The sequence below is a fragment of the Haplochromis burtoni genome, unplaced genomic scaffold (assembly GCF_018398535.1).
Source record: "Haplochromis burtoni strain Fernald_Lab_line unplaced genomic scaffold, NCSU_Asbu1 Contig_500, whole genome shotgun sequence".
Classification (NCBI taxonomy): domain Eukaryota; kingdom Metazoa; phylum Chordata; class Actinopteri; order Cichliformes; family Cichlidae; genus Haplochromis; species Haplochromis burtoni.
The window spans coordinates 298,200-310,933 of NW_024582861.1; the positions used below are offsets into that span (position 1 = coordinate 298,200).

The 12,734-nt window shown below is 38.0% G+C and overlaps 1 protein-coding gene across 1 annotated transcript; it reads right to left on the bottom strand.

Moving 5' to 3' along the window:
• Positions 1-315: 315 nt before the first annotated feature.
• On the bottom strand, positions 316-11,741 carry LOC102293556 (ras-related protein Rab-37). The gene is made up of 9 exons (XM_005946884.3): positions 11,367-11,741; positions 4,476-4,586; positions 3,383-3,424; positions 3,162-3,228; positions 3,025-3,077; positions 2,869-2,934; positions 2,092-2,148; positions 1,929-2,005; positions 316-1,447 (listed from the first exon to the last, which is right to left on the bottom strand). Exons 1-9 carry the CDS (start codon positions 11,520-11,522, stop codon positions 1,342-1,344), a joined length of 735 nt encoding a protein of 244 aa, XP_005946946.1. The 5' UTR covers positions 11,523-11,741; the 3' UTR covers positions 316-1,341.
• Positions 11,742-12,734: the final 993 nt, after the last annotated feature.

A 12,734-nucleotide genomic window follows, 5' to 3' on the forward strand; every position in this document is an offset into this window, starting at 1 on the left:
TCGGGCAAGCAGCAGATTGATAATGGCCTAATTCTTCAGCATGACAATGATCCCAAACACACTTTATGTACAATAAAAGCACACCTGGATAGAAAAACAGACAATGGAGCACTTGGTTTGACACCCCCCCCCCCCCCCCAAGAGATGCTGCAACTATTACAAGGGTGACCCAAGACTTTTGCACAGTATAACACCATATAAAATTATACAACTCATGCTGTATGTACATAACGCTTCCTTAAATAACAGACAACAACTCAAGTACTTAGTATCGAATGTTCGCGCTTCACAGTAATCCTTCTCCCAGAGACACAGTTCACAGATGCATTGCTCTGCATGCCAATGTTTATTCTACATGCTCCAAGTAGTTTAAGTTCCTTACATACGGTCTACAGTTCATTTAGAAACACCAGTTAACCCAATATGCATGAGAAAAATCATCACAGGCACAGGGAGAACATGCAAACTCTACACACAATGATCCCAACCAGGGCTTAAACCAGTAACCTTGTTGTTGTGAGGCAAAAGTGCTAACCAGCCTAGCACCTTACTGTCCACATGTGAGGAAACAACAGAAAATATTAACAGAAATAACTGTTCCAAAGACACATGAATCATATAACTTCACCAAGAGAAAATACATTTTATATAGATAATTATAATTTATTATAATTACTTACAAATAAATAAATAAATACAATTTTAAAAATAGAAGATGCATGTAAATGTCATGAAAAGGTTTTTAATTGGATTATAACAAATATTCTCTAAATGAAAGGCTCCTTTAGCATCGGTTGCACTGCACTTAATCAAAATTAGTAAAAGTTCTCATGCTAACAGGCTAGGGTACACTGTCTGTTAGCATGGTTCATGTTAAACAAATGAGAAAACTATGTTATGGAGTTGTAGGTGGTTTGTGACAAGGTCAGGCTAGCTGTTTGCTCCTGCCTCCAGATTTACTAACTCTTGACTGCAATTGCATTAAAAAAAAAAACAAATACAAGAGACTAATATTGATCATCTAAGTTAAAAAAAAATTCCTGAGGGAATATTTTGTAACCTATCAAATAAATAACTACTCTTTCCTTGAATGTACTTTAGAAAGCATCAGTAGTGCAAACTGACGTCTGGAGAGTTGGAGGTATTCAGCTAAAGAAAATTTGTGTGGGTCTGTAGCATGGTTAATCCACTGATGTACGTTTGGCTTTTAGTCTTGAATGAATGGCAGTGTAACATTTTGTGAGCAGCAGTGAGATACAGGGCTTCCTCCCACTCAGTAATGTGTCTCTGACAGTCTGTTCGCCCAGAGCTATGGGAGGAGGAAAAGTTGGGAGATAAGTTTTAAAAGTAGCTGCAGCAACCTGACTTCTCCTTCTGTGCCTCAATATATTCATGAATCTGGAACTTGGGTTCACTGGGATGCTGGATGGCCCGATGCTTCAACTCCCTGAAGAACAGAACAAGGCATATTTTAGAAGATAACACTGATATTGATAGAATTATTCTACTGCAGAGGATTGTGGTAAGAAAACACAGATAGCATCATGAAAATAGTAGTGGACTACTTAAGAATAAATCCCTTGCAATAAATATGTTAAATTATATAGTACTAAGGGAATTGAAACATTTCTTTATAATGAATCCTGGAATTTTCTGAAAATATATACTATGTTCAGCAAAGATGTGAGATAAAATTGAGCGATGTGAAAAAACAATCTCAAATTCAGTAGTAACAACTTTGCTGCTGTCATATGAAAATGAAATTAGTGGCAGATAGATACAGAAGAAGAAAAGCAAATGATAATAATTTATCTTTGTTTAGTCCTATTACATGACTTCTTGTTGGCTCAAACAAGGACCATTTCAGATCATACACATCTATAGTTTATGGACTGTTCAAAAGCTACTGTGTGGCGTCTGTGTCATACTTGGCCACAGCAGTGAAGGCCAGATCTACATTGACCCCTGTCTTGGCACTTGTCTCCATGAAAGGAACTGAGTACTCCTGAACACACAAAGAGAGCACAACACATTAAGTAGCAAATTAAACGCTATCAGTTGTGTTTTTATGGAAATAAATGAAATACTCACTCTGGCCAGCCTCTCTCCTTCATCTCTCCTGATCGCTCGGTCACTGCTCATGTCGGCCTAATAAACACACATTAGTTTAGGATTTTAGGAAAGACTTGGTGCAGAAAAATAAACACATTTAAACTATTAAGTAAAAAAAAAAACAATGTACATCTTGATACAGCTATTTTTTTTTAAAGCTGAACAAAACCATGCACAGGTATGAGTATTTACATTTTTAGACTTCATAATATACAAGATCAATCAGGATATTTATAAAGGAAAACATATCTTGTGGAATTTTCAGTGTTTGCTACCACTATTCAATGTTGAAGAGTAGATCATGTAATAAAACTAGTAATCTAACACGTTTGTAGTAGTTTGCTGGTAGTTCAGATACTTTTATACACGCATAGTGATTGAAGTAGTGCAGCGACTGTACATTTGATTAAATTTACACTGTTTTTTTGTGAGGACTTGTAAATTTAATATATAACAAAATGTGATACAGCATCATATATGTTATATATAGCTTTTAAAAATGTTATTATTACTAAGCTACCTACGATGTGGCGCCACTCACATTTTTATCATTGCATTCATATTGTTACATATACTTAAACCCGACACTTGAACCCAAAGCAGCACTATCACTTTGCTCTAACTCTTTTATAACTCGTTTACATTATCTTTACAAAATGCCCTGATCCAGAAACTGCTCTGTCTTCAGCACAGATCATATCCTTCTTTTGCACTTTTTGCTCCACATGCTAAGCTTCTCAAACAATTTCCTCTTACCTTGTTGCCCAGCAACATGATGACTACATTGCTCTGTGCATACTCGTGGATCTCTGTTAACCAAGCCTGAAGCAAGAGACATACAAACACACTCATAAATAAATCTTTAACTGTAGCACATTTTCATATTTTCCCAGGGTGCAAACACAGACTTACCCTAATGTTGTCAAAAGATGACTTGCTGGTGATGTCATACAAAAGGAGCAAAGCTTTGGAAAGAGAACCAACAAAAATTGAGTGCCAATGTAACACCTGTGATGCTGTGATATGGATTAGGGTTTGTATCGCCTCACCGTGTGCATCTCTGTAATACGCATGTGTCACGCTTCTGAACCTTTCCTGTCCTGCTGTGTCCCATATCTGAAACAGAAAAGAACTGGCCTGTTTCCACTTGGCTACTTCTTATTTTCACTTATAATGGTGATGCCCAAGAGGAAACCAGCCACTACTCTAAAAATAGAGTGCTATTGTGTAAGCACATCAACTTTGCACTGGAACTGATTTACTTACTGACCTGCAGTTTGACCTTTACGTTATCCACAGTCACCACTTTATTCTGAGAGAGGTAGAAACAGAAGAACAGTACAAGCAGCTAGTAGAACAAATTAAAAATGCAAAGTACAAAGACAAGTTATCTATGTTTGTCGATAGTTGTGGCTTTATTTCTTCAGATTTTGAAATATATGTTTAGTGAGAGAAGCAATGTACAACTACCTCAAACCTCCATTCCTTTTAATGGTCAGCAGGCGGTGACTCATGTTGCAAAAAGAAGTCACAACGTATAAAAACTTATGGGAAAGAAAACCCTCCCACTTGCTTCATTTAATACTATATTAAATCGTTGCAAACTTCAGAATTGTTTTAAAAAATATTTCTAAATTTCACCATTTAAGCTTTCAGCGGGGTGGTTCTAATTACATTCTCATGTCATTAATGTAGATAGTATTAAAGATAGATGTAGCTTTAAGGCTTGGAAAGTGAAACATGTAGGTGCAAAAACACATGTAAGTCCAATGACTGTAAGGAAATGTTTCCCTGGCCCTGACGTCCTATATTGAATAATCTGCTTGGCCCATTTTGTAAATTTTCATCAATCAAGTGATAAGTTTCACAAAGGAGGATACTCCCGGTGAATTACTTTTCAATCACAAGTCATTAGCCAATGAGAACCATCCCTTTCTCATCACATCTGGTTTCAAAACACCAAGACAGAAAGGGTCATCTTGAGGCTTGATAATAAGAACCAGTGAGTGACGTCACACTAGCTACTGCCTGTGCTCATTACAACCCCTCTTCTGCATTGATTTTAATGGCACTGAGTGGCAAATGTGAATCATCAGCTTTTTATCAAAATGAGCAAACTCTAAAGAGGATGGAAAGTATTTATTTGCAGATTATACATATAAGTTGTATAATCTGCATATATATATAAAACTGAGACAGACTGGTGACCTGTCCAAGGTGTACCCCACCTCTCACACAATGACACTTAGGTTGCCTCCTCTCACACTGCTAATGTCTGAAATGCCAGAGGCAAATCTAAAACCATGGATAAATAAAAGCCAGTCCAATTTCATTAAAAAAAAAAAATTGTTCCATGCACTCACTGTGAATCCGATGCCCACTGTGGCAGAGAATGAGCCAGGGATGAACTTGCCCTGATCAAACTGCACCAGCAGAGATGTCTTCCCCACACCACTGTCCCCAACCAGGATTGTCTGTAGGAAAACACATAAAATCCCACAGTTAAATTTCTTACCTCTATAGCCTATATATGGTCTAAGTATATGGTAGAGGCACAGTGTAAGCTGTGGTGACCCCTAGTGATACGGGAGCAGCAGGAAGTAGCCTGGCTGCAGTCTCAATTGGCCTTGAAAATCTCTTTATGGTTGAATGCTTGCAATCATTTCATAATTTTCAGTTGTGAGTCAACATCTGTGTCATGGTCGACATTTCTGTTTCCAAGCAGCACCGACATTTTCTTTTCTAAGAGCCTGGCAGTGTACCACTATTACCGCATGACTCACAAGCCAGAGGAGATAACCTTCAAGACAATGAAATCAATGAAAGGCAGCATTCACACATCCAACTTAGTCACCAGGACCATCAGTCAATATTTCATTGTCTACTGCGCTTTAATTTCAGTCACACCAGGGTACCCACCACCTCCACACCCACAAAGTGTCCTTTAACTGTGGCAGATTAAGTAAGTGCGACACAGTCAAGCTGTTCTCTGCTCTCTTCAAGGAGTGATCTGGGAGTTTTGATGCAGGCTATGTGGCTTTTATCTTGTGACAGCCAAATGACTACATTTTATCCTGTAGTGAAATATATTATAAATATTATTGCCAGAAGAAAAATGCAGTAAATAATGCATTAAGCCACAAGAATGATGGATTTCTTCAATCATTATGTGGTCATGTTTAGGAAGAGACAACTAAAAGAAGGATTGTAGATTGTAAAGACAGGCAATGAAAAGACCTGTGTTTGAACGTTTGTTCTTGAAAGCTTTAAAAATTGCAAAAGGCTAAACCTAAATTTTTTAAGCATAGGTTAGGGTATATTGGCTACATATAAGTTTTGAATAAAATATATGTAAATATTTTGGTAACCCTTTGCAAGGCAAAGGAAATGCCATCTTTAAGAAACTCAGTGCCGAAATCAATGCCAATCTTTGTTCTTTGCCAAATTCACATTCTTTCCTCTCTGTGGCACCAGGGTAGTTCTTCATTTACACCCAAATGCATTTTATAGAGTGGCAGGTTGAGACAATAAAAATCTTAATTATGTTTATAGAAAGAAAGTTAGGCATAAAAAATAGACTTCCATTCATTAACTCCCATGAAAGAACCTTCATCTTCACACTCTTAGATTTCACCTTAATACACATTCAGTAATGTATTTTATGCACTAATTAGCTGCAGTGGCCGTTAATCACTGGGGTAGAATACTAGAAGAGCTACTGGGCTGGAGCATCCACTACAGTTGCTTTATGATTCAAATGCAGATGTGCTGTCAGAAGTGGTCTTCACTTGATGTCTAGTAATAGTAACCATGGAAATGTAATAAAGTGGTCTTAAAAAGGCAACAAAACTTTCAACCAGTCCTGTCTTGATAAAACTCAGGAGTACTCATTGTCATTGTGGCCAAATATTGTGTGAAAAGACAGTAAATGTGATTATCGCTCTTGGTCAGATATGCACAAGTAGGCCTGCCTTAAAATTGCACTGAATGACAAATGGCCCAGGGGTTAAAGCGCTGAGTTTTTCAGTGCTGCTTTCTTAATAGCAGGTGACTTTTCTGGCATGCTAAACTAATAGAAAAAGGTTCATAAATTGGGATAGAATGCATAAAGTTCTTGAACTTGAACTTGATCTGATGATGAGCAGTTTGTAAAGAACCAAGACAAATCAAGAAAAAAGTGAAGGCATGACACTCATCAGATAAACCAGGCAGTGGTTGAACTCAATTTTGCCTCAAGGCTTTATGAATGATCAGGGATAAATAAAAGAAGTGGGGGGAATGGAGGAAAGGATTAGAGCTGAGAAGCTAAAGCAGCTTTTGTAGCCTCATTTGATTTCAGCATATGGAGGATTTTTAGAAAAGAGTTACATCCCAGTGTGCTGGATTAAATATGGATACTGCCTCAACAGTCATCCAGTGAATTTTCATATCAGCTTTACTCAGGTGTCACCAGCAAATTCACTTCCTTATTCTTCCTTTGAAATACACCTTGTACAGAGAGGCTTTACACGTATTCTGCTTTTCCAGTTTACTGTGTGCTGAAAGGTGGGGAGCCGCACAGTAAAACTCACAGCATAAACCTAAGGAAAATTGTATCTGGTTTTACTTTGATGTAATAATGCTTTTAGGCAATAAATTGCTTTGAAAAATCTGTTTATTTCTCCTTAAATAGTGCCACAAAAAATGCATTTGCAGGTTGAGTAGCAGAGTTGAGTGTGTGGGTTGTGTACATCAAAAACCAAATCTTCTCTGCCAACGTCAAACAGATTATTCTGCTATTGACTCTTATTTTGAGTTTCTGGTACTCCAGGTGCTGATAACCAGGTACCCAGTTGGTGCCTGATTAGGGCTCTTTTTCTAAAGAGTGGAAGTCTACTCCTGATGGCTGTTGGTAAGACCGCAGGTTAAACTTTATAACATCTGCCAGTACATTACTTCGTAGGGACATAGGAAGTGGTGTACTGGATATACCACATTTCACTGATCACATTAACTCAGTAGAAAAATTATTTCAAGCTCACCACAGATGATATGAAAAATGACAGGTTAGCCTTCTTAGACTGTGAGATTTCCATCAGTAATGGGGATATTTGAAAGTTGATGTGTACCATAAACCTACGCTTACGGATCATTATTTAAGGCTTGTGCTTCTGCTTCATCCACTGAAGCACAAACTGGGTGTCATCAGGATGGTACAACGCAGAGCGAACACCATCCCCACAGATACAGATATCTCTGAATTGAAGAGAGGGCCTAAGGGTACATCTTTGACCATCTTATAATGCTGTGATTGCAGCCATTCCCCAACTCTCTGCGAATGGTACTCATGGCCATTAATCAATGGTCTTTGATCAGTGGTTGTTGATCACATTAACGATCAAGAAACTGACCTGACAGTCCATTTTTCACCATTGATTCTAGTTTCGGTCATTATGCACATGTACTGTTTATAATGTTGGGGAAACCTGCAGTCAGCTGAGACTGAAGAAGTCACTTGGATGAGTGAGGAAATGTTTCTCCCACTGAAAACGCCACGTCCAGATGAACAGAATTAACTTTTTGGGATGTGGAAGATACATCTGTCTTTTACATGCAGTCTGTGATCACATAAGCCACTGACTGCATCTAAATCTGAAGGCATTAATTTATTTAAATATTTTGATCTGATCCTGCTGTGATTCAGGTGTATCACTTTCCTCTTTACTGGACATAACTGAGAGTGTGTAACATAATGCCTCCATGTGTACATGTGAAGATGGAATTAGTGCTGAGAAAAAAAAAACATACTCATTGTACTCACTACACACGTACATGTGGTGATGCTACTAAATTGTAGTTAGCCGAGAAGTGAGACTGTCTCATGAAACCCCTCTAGAGACAGGAGGTAATTAGGCGAATGCACCACAGATGTTTGGGAATTACACACTGATGATGTATATTGTGTATATGTGTTGTAGTGCGCGAGAGAAAGAAGAATTAGATTTCTCTCATCTCTGTGGTTCACAGGCAGATTGCTAAGTGCCTGCAAATTTCCTTTCTAGCCTCAGTATGAGCTTCTGTGGAGGTTACTGAGGCAATAAGCATGGGATGTCTTTTTACAAGTCGTTGGAGTAACAGCATTAGGGGATGGGGTGAATTTAGAGTGATACAGTTCTCTGAAATGTCACTTTTCTCTTCCTGGAGCATGTGCAGTATTGACCAGAATGTAATTTAGCTTGACAGTTTCCAAATTGCCACTGATTTAAGCTTTGATATACTGCACAGCTGGGGTTTGAAACCACAGAACAACAGGCGATAAAGTCACTGTTTCCAATACTAAAAGTCAATGTGCCCTGCAATCTGTAAGACCAAGTGTTTGTTTTTTTAGACAAATTAAAGTCCTGTATCCATCTTTTTAGTTCTGTTTTGGTCTGCTGCTATTTAGCTAAACACTCAACCAGTTAGTTGATAGTGATGTCTGCTTTTTTGTGGTGGACAGGTAGCTACCATGGTTTTACTACACTTACAGACTTTTTTAAAAAGAAAAAAAAAGGAAAAAAAGTGCTTTGCAGCTTTAAAAATGTGTCTTTTGGATGAGGGCCATGGAGAGAATGGAAAAAACAGGAAACCACTGAGAGATACAAAAGAATGCAATGTTTTTGTGGGTATTAATGTGAAATATTGGCAGTAATAAAAAATACAAAACCACTCTGTCTGTAAAGATGTCTCTAAGCTAATCTTTCCAAAAATATTACAAAAGCAGTATTAGGTTGACTTTATTAAAAATGTCACCTGGGACAACTGTGAGTATTGAAGGGAGAATTAATAACAGAACGGAATCCACAAACCAACTGTAACCATTTCAGCTTCATGAGTAAGTACTGGCCTCACCAACGAGCTCTTAAAAAGAGCCTTTTTTGTTGTGTAATTAGAACTCCTCCTGGGAGGAAAAGGTAAGGCAGAGTGAAAGCCTGAGAAGAGTGAGTACAAAAGATAGGATAAATCTTTATTAGTCCCTTTATTATTTATATTGGCAAAGGAAGGGCAAAAAGGCAAGACTGACTTTTTCAAGTTCACTTGAAATTACTCTTCTTGATTTAGACGCAAAGAACACGGAGTATTCTTAGAATATGACCCCTTTCAGTGCACCTGCTTCCCTGACACTACAAGTCTGTGTGTGGTGTGTATATGTGTGAGCTGATATAACAGTCACATGTTAGAATTGCATCTATCTTTGTGAAGACTCTCACTGCATTCCTTAGCCCTTTACAGCCAAACAATGCCGAGTAAATCTACACACAAAATCCACCCCATGACAGTGATGATGGTTTTTGGAGTGTTTGGGAGTAAATTTATTAAAACTTAAATACTTAAAATATCTTTTTACACAAGTATTCACAACCTTTTTTATGATTGAAATTCATTTGAAATTATTAGGAAAATCACAAACGTTTCTGCATAAGGTCTTATAGCTGGCAGTGCACAGAATGTATTTGTTATGGCAGTGACTCAGACCACATGTGCATGTGTGTGCATGAGAATGGTAAAGAAGTACATCCAGACTTTTCATAAAATAAAAATATTAAATATATATTAAATAAAAAAGTTATTTCATTTTCAATTTCACAAATTATAATTGTGTTGTTTGAACAATAATCGGCTGCTTCCCAGCCCAAGTCTATGTAAGGAAACTCTGAATTGCATTTAAAAGATAGGCTTTGTCTGAGCCCGCCATCTTCAAAGAGTAAGCCTGGTCCTCCGTAATGCTGTCCATCACCTCCTCTGCACCCAGCTTGGTGGAGATATCAATGCTTTGTGTGCTGCAGCAGTGCTTCCACCTAGGTCAGTCAATGGCAGGGCCCGGCCTGCTCTAATTCATTTCATGTTTAATTCTACCTTCCTTTGGGGTCTGCATTTTGGTCCCAACCAATCACATTCCACACTAAGATGACACATACACATGCCTTTAGACTTCAGAGAGATGAAGTGAATTTGATTCTCTTAATTTCCCAGAGACTCTCTTTATAACCTTAAACATAAGTGTATGCCTAACCTTGCCAATAACCCTGAACCTAAACCAAGGATCTGGGACATTTATGAGTGCAAACATAAATAAATAAGTAGCAAGATTATAATAAATTTCTAAGGCAATTAAAGGCAGCTAGTTAAAGGGAACACATTTTTGACTTTACCGGATAGTTTTATTTTAAAGTTTATGTCTTATCAGTTGAATCAGAGTATTGATGTGCTAATTCTGCTCAGTTGCTATATCTAAAAAGAGAGAAATTAGAACATAGTAGGCTGAAGGCCAGATGCTTATCAGAAGAAAGATATGCCATTTGAATGACATGACTCCTCCAGACTGAAGGGAAATGGTTTCTGCAACACAGCTCTGAAATACAATGTGACATTTCACTGAAGCCTAAAGGGAGCTCCTCTTTTATCTTTGTTCCATCAACAGTGAGGTCAAATGGGAGCACCAGGAAGGATTCAGTGGTTCTCTTTAAATCCAGACATTAATGTAGCTGATTTAGCCTTAACTGCTTGCTGCGAGCACAATTAAGCTTTTTGAATGACAAATGGCTATATTGTACAGTTTTTGTGACAACAGTCAAAACATGATCACATTCACTCTGACATTTTAGTGTGTTTGTGTATTTTAGTGTGTTTGAGTTATGGAATTTAAGGTGTCAGAAATAAATTAGTGTATTTACTCTTGTATTTATGAGTTATTTGAGCTTTGGGTCGCAGTAAGGAGAAACTGAAAGTGTACTTGTCAACTAAAATTTGAGTTTGAAATGTAATTTTATTCTACAGCACTTTTTGGTGATCAACACCTAAATGTGAGGATTGCTTTGGGAATTTGGCGTTTGGTTAAGACATTTTTTCAAAGAAAGTGACCTCTTTTAAAGCTTTCCTGCCCTGACAGCAGGAAGTAATCGGCTCATATGTGAAGGGGGACCTTCTTGTAAGCTGACAGCTCATCTCAGAAGGAATTAAGTGATTTGACACACATTAGGGCTGGAAACAGACCAACTATAAATTGCATCTGAATGTAAATCAGCACCACGTGAGCGCAAATCCGGTCAAGGACCGGGATGCTGCGGGGTTTAGAAACGTTTCCTCACATTTCACCAGTAATAAACATGAAGAAATAAACAAGAAGCAAAATCACGTGAAAAAAACGCGCAGCGTTTAAATGGTACAAGTAAGTGCATAAAAGTGCTCCTGGCTATGAAACCTGTTGTTGTATCATGATGACCATATGGTCGTACCTTGTGCACCAACTCCTCGTCATATGTTGGAGGTGGTGGAGTCATTGCCTGGCTCTCGGTTGTCTCTTTGGATCCGTAAGTACTGTCTGGTTGGATCTCCGGGTAAGCCGTGGTGTAGTATGCCGAGATCGGCTCCATTGACTCCATCCGCTCCATCCTGAGAGTCCTTCACTTCACAGGCTTCTTTATGACAGCGTCGAGGAAATAAAAAGCTGGTAAACCTCGCACTGTCGCTTCAGCCGACTCGTCGTCTCACAGCCCTCAGCTCGCTTTCTTCTCTCCTCCTCTCTTCTCCGACAGTCCACGCTGTTTAACTGGCTCCTCCTTTACAGTGAATCACAGTCTGTGGGCTTCTGCCTACATCACTCCACATGATGGTATGTCGTGATTCACGCACATCACGCTGCATGAGTGGTCAGAGGATGGACCGAGAAGGATTGAATGGCTGTCACTTTTTTTTGTTGTGGTGGTTTTTCTTTCAAGAGCTCAGATATTCGTTCTATAAAGTTCGACATCATTTATTTTACCCAGTGCTTTGGATCTCTGTGTATATTTCCAAAACAATGATATTATACTATGATATTAAAAAACGGACACGAATGTATGTTCCGTTTAATTATAGTTGTTTTAGTAGAAATAACAATGAGACAGGATAAGATAACAAATGGTTCATTTGGGAAATTCTGTTAAAGTAGTTGAAAATTATTATTATTGTTATTATTATTCATTCATTTCCTTTCATCCCTTATGAAAGGAGAGGCGAAAATGCCATAATTCACTGTGATGTCCCTGAGTTCATTTATGAAAAACAATCAACATAATAAATGACTTAGTGCAGAACATGTAAATGTTAATTGTAACTGCTGAAAAACCCTACTTGTTAAGATGTTGTCTGCCCTGAAGAACATAAATCTATATTAAGGTTAATTATAATCAATTAATAATGTTTGTTTTTGTATTGTAGGCTTTAGCATTATTCAGTTCAGTTCAGTGACTGTTATTGCATTTATATCCTAGGGAGGAGGAAATGAGTTGGTCAATTGGATCACAACAGGCAGGGCAAATTATTGTGATACTGCATATTGCAAATTTTCTGCAATATCACACTGAGATCTACTAATAATGCACTATAATTTATTTACAAAGATGGAGCCAGTTCACTTTAGAAATAAACAGCATTCTGCCCAGAGCTGCACATATTAGCAGCTCAAAATTCAGCAGACCTGAAGGGGAAATGTAAGGAAGGGAGTGGAAGGCCTACTAGCCAAATAATCCAGTGTAAATTCAGGTTTCAACATATGTTTCGCTCTGAAAACAGCATGAGAGGAGAATAAAGGAGAATCAATATGCTTTTGATTTAAGGGCTAA

Coding starts and splice junctions, on each gene's coding strand:
- LOC102293556 (XM_005946884.3), bottom strand. CDS start 11,522: ATGGAGCGGATGGAGTCAATGGAGCCGATCTCGGCATACTACACCACG. Junction 4,587..11,366: donor ACGAGGAGTTGGTGCACAAG/GTACGACCATAT, acceptor GTTTTCCTACAG/ACAATCCTGGTTGGGGACAG. Junction 2,006..2,091: donor AAGGAGAGAGGCTGGCCAGA/GTGAGTATTTCA, acceptor TTGTGTGTTCAG/GAGTACTCAGTTCCTTTCAT.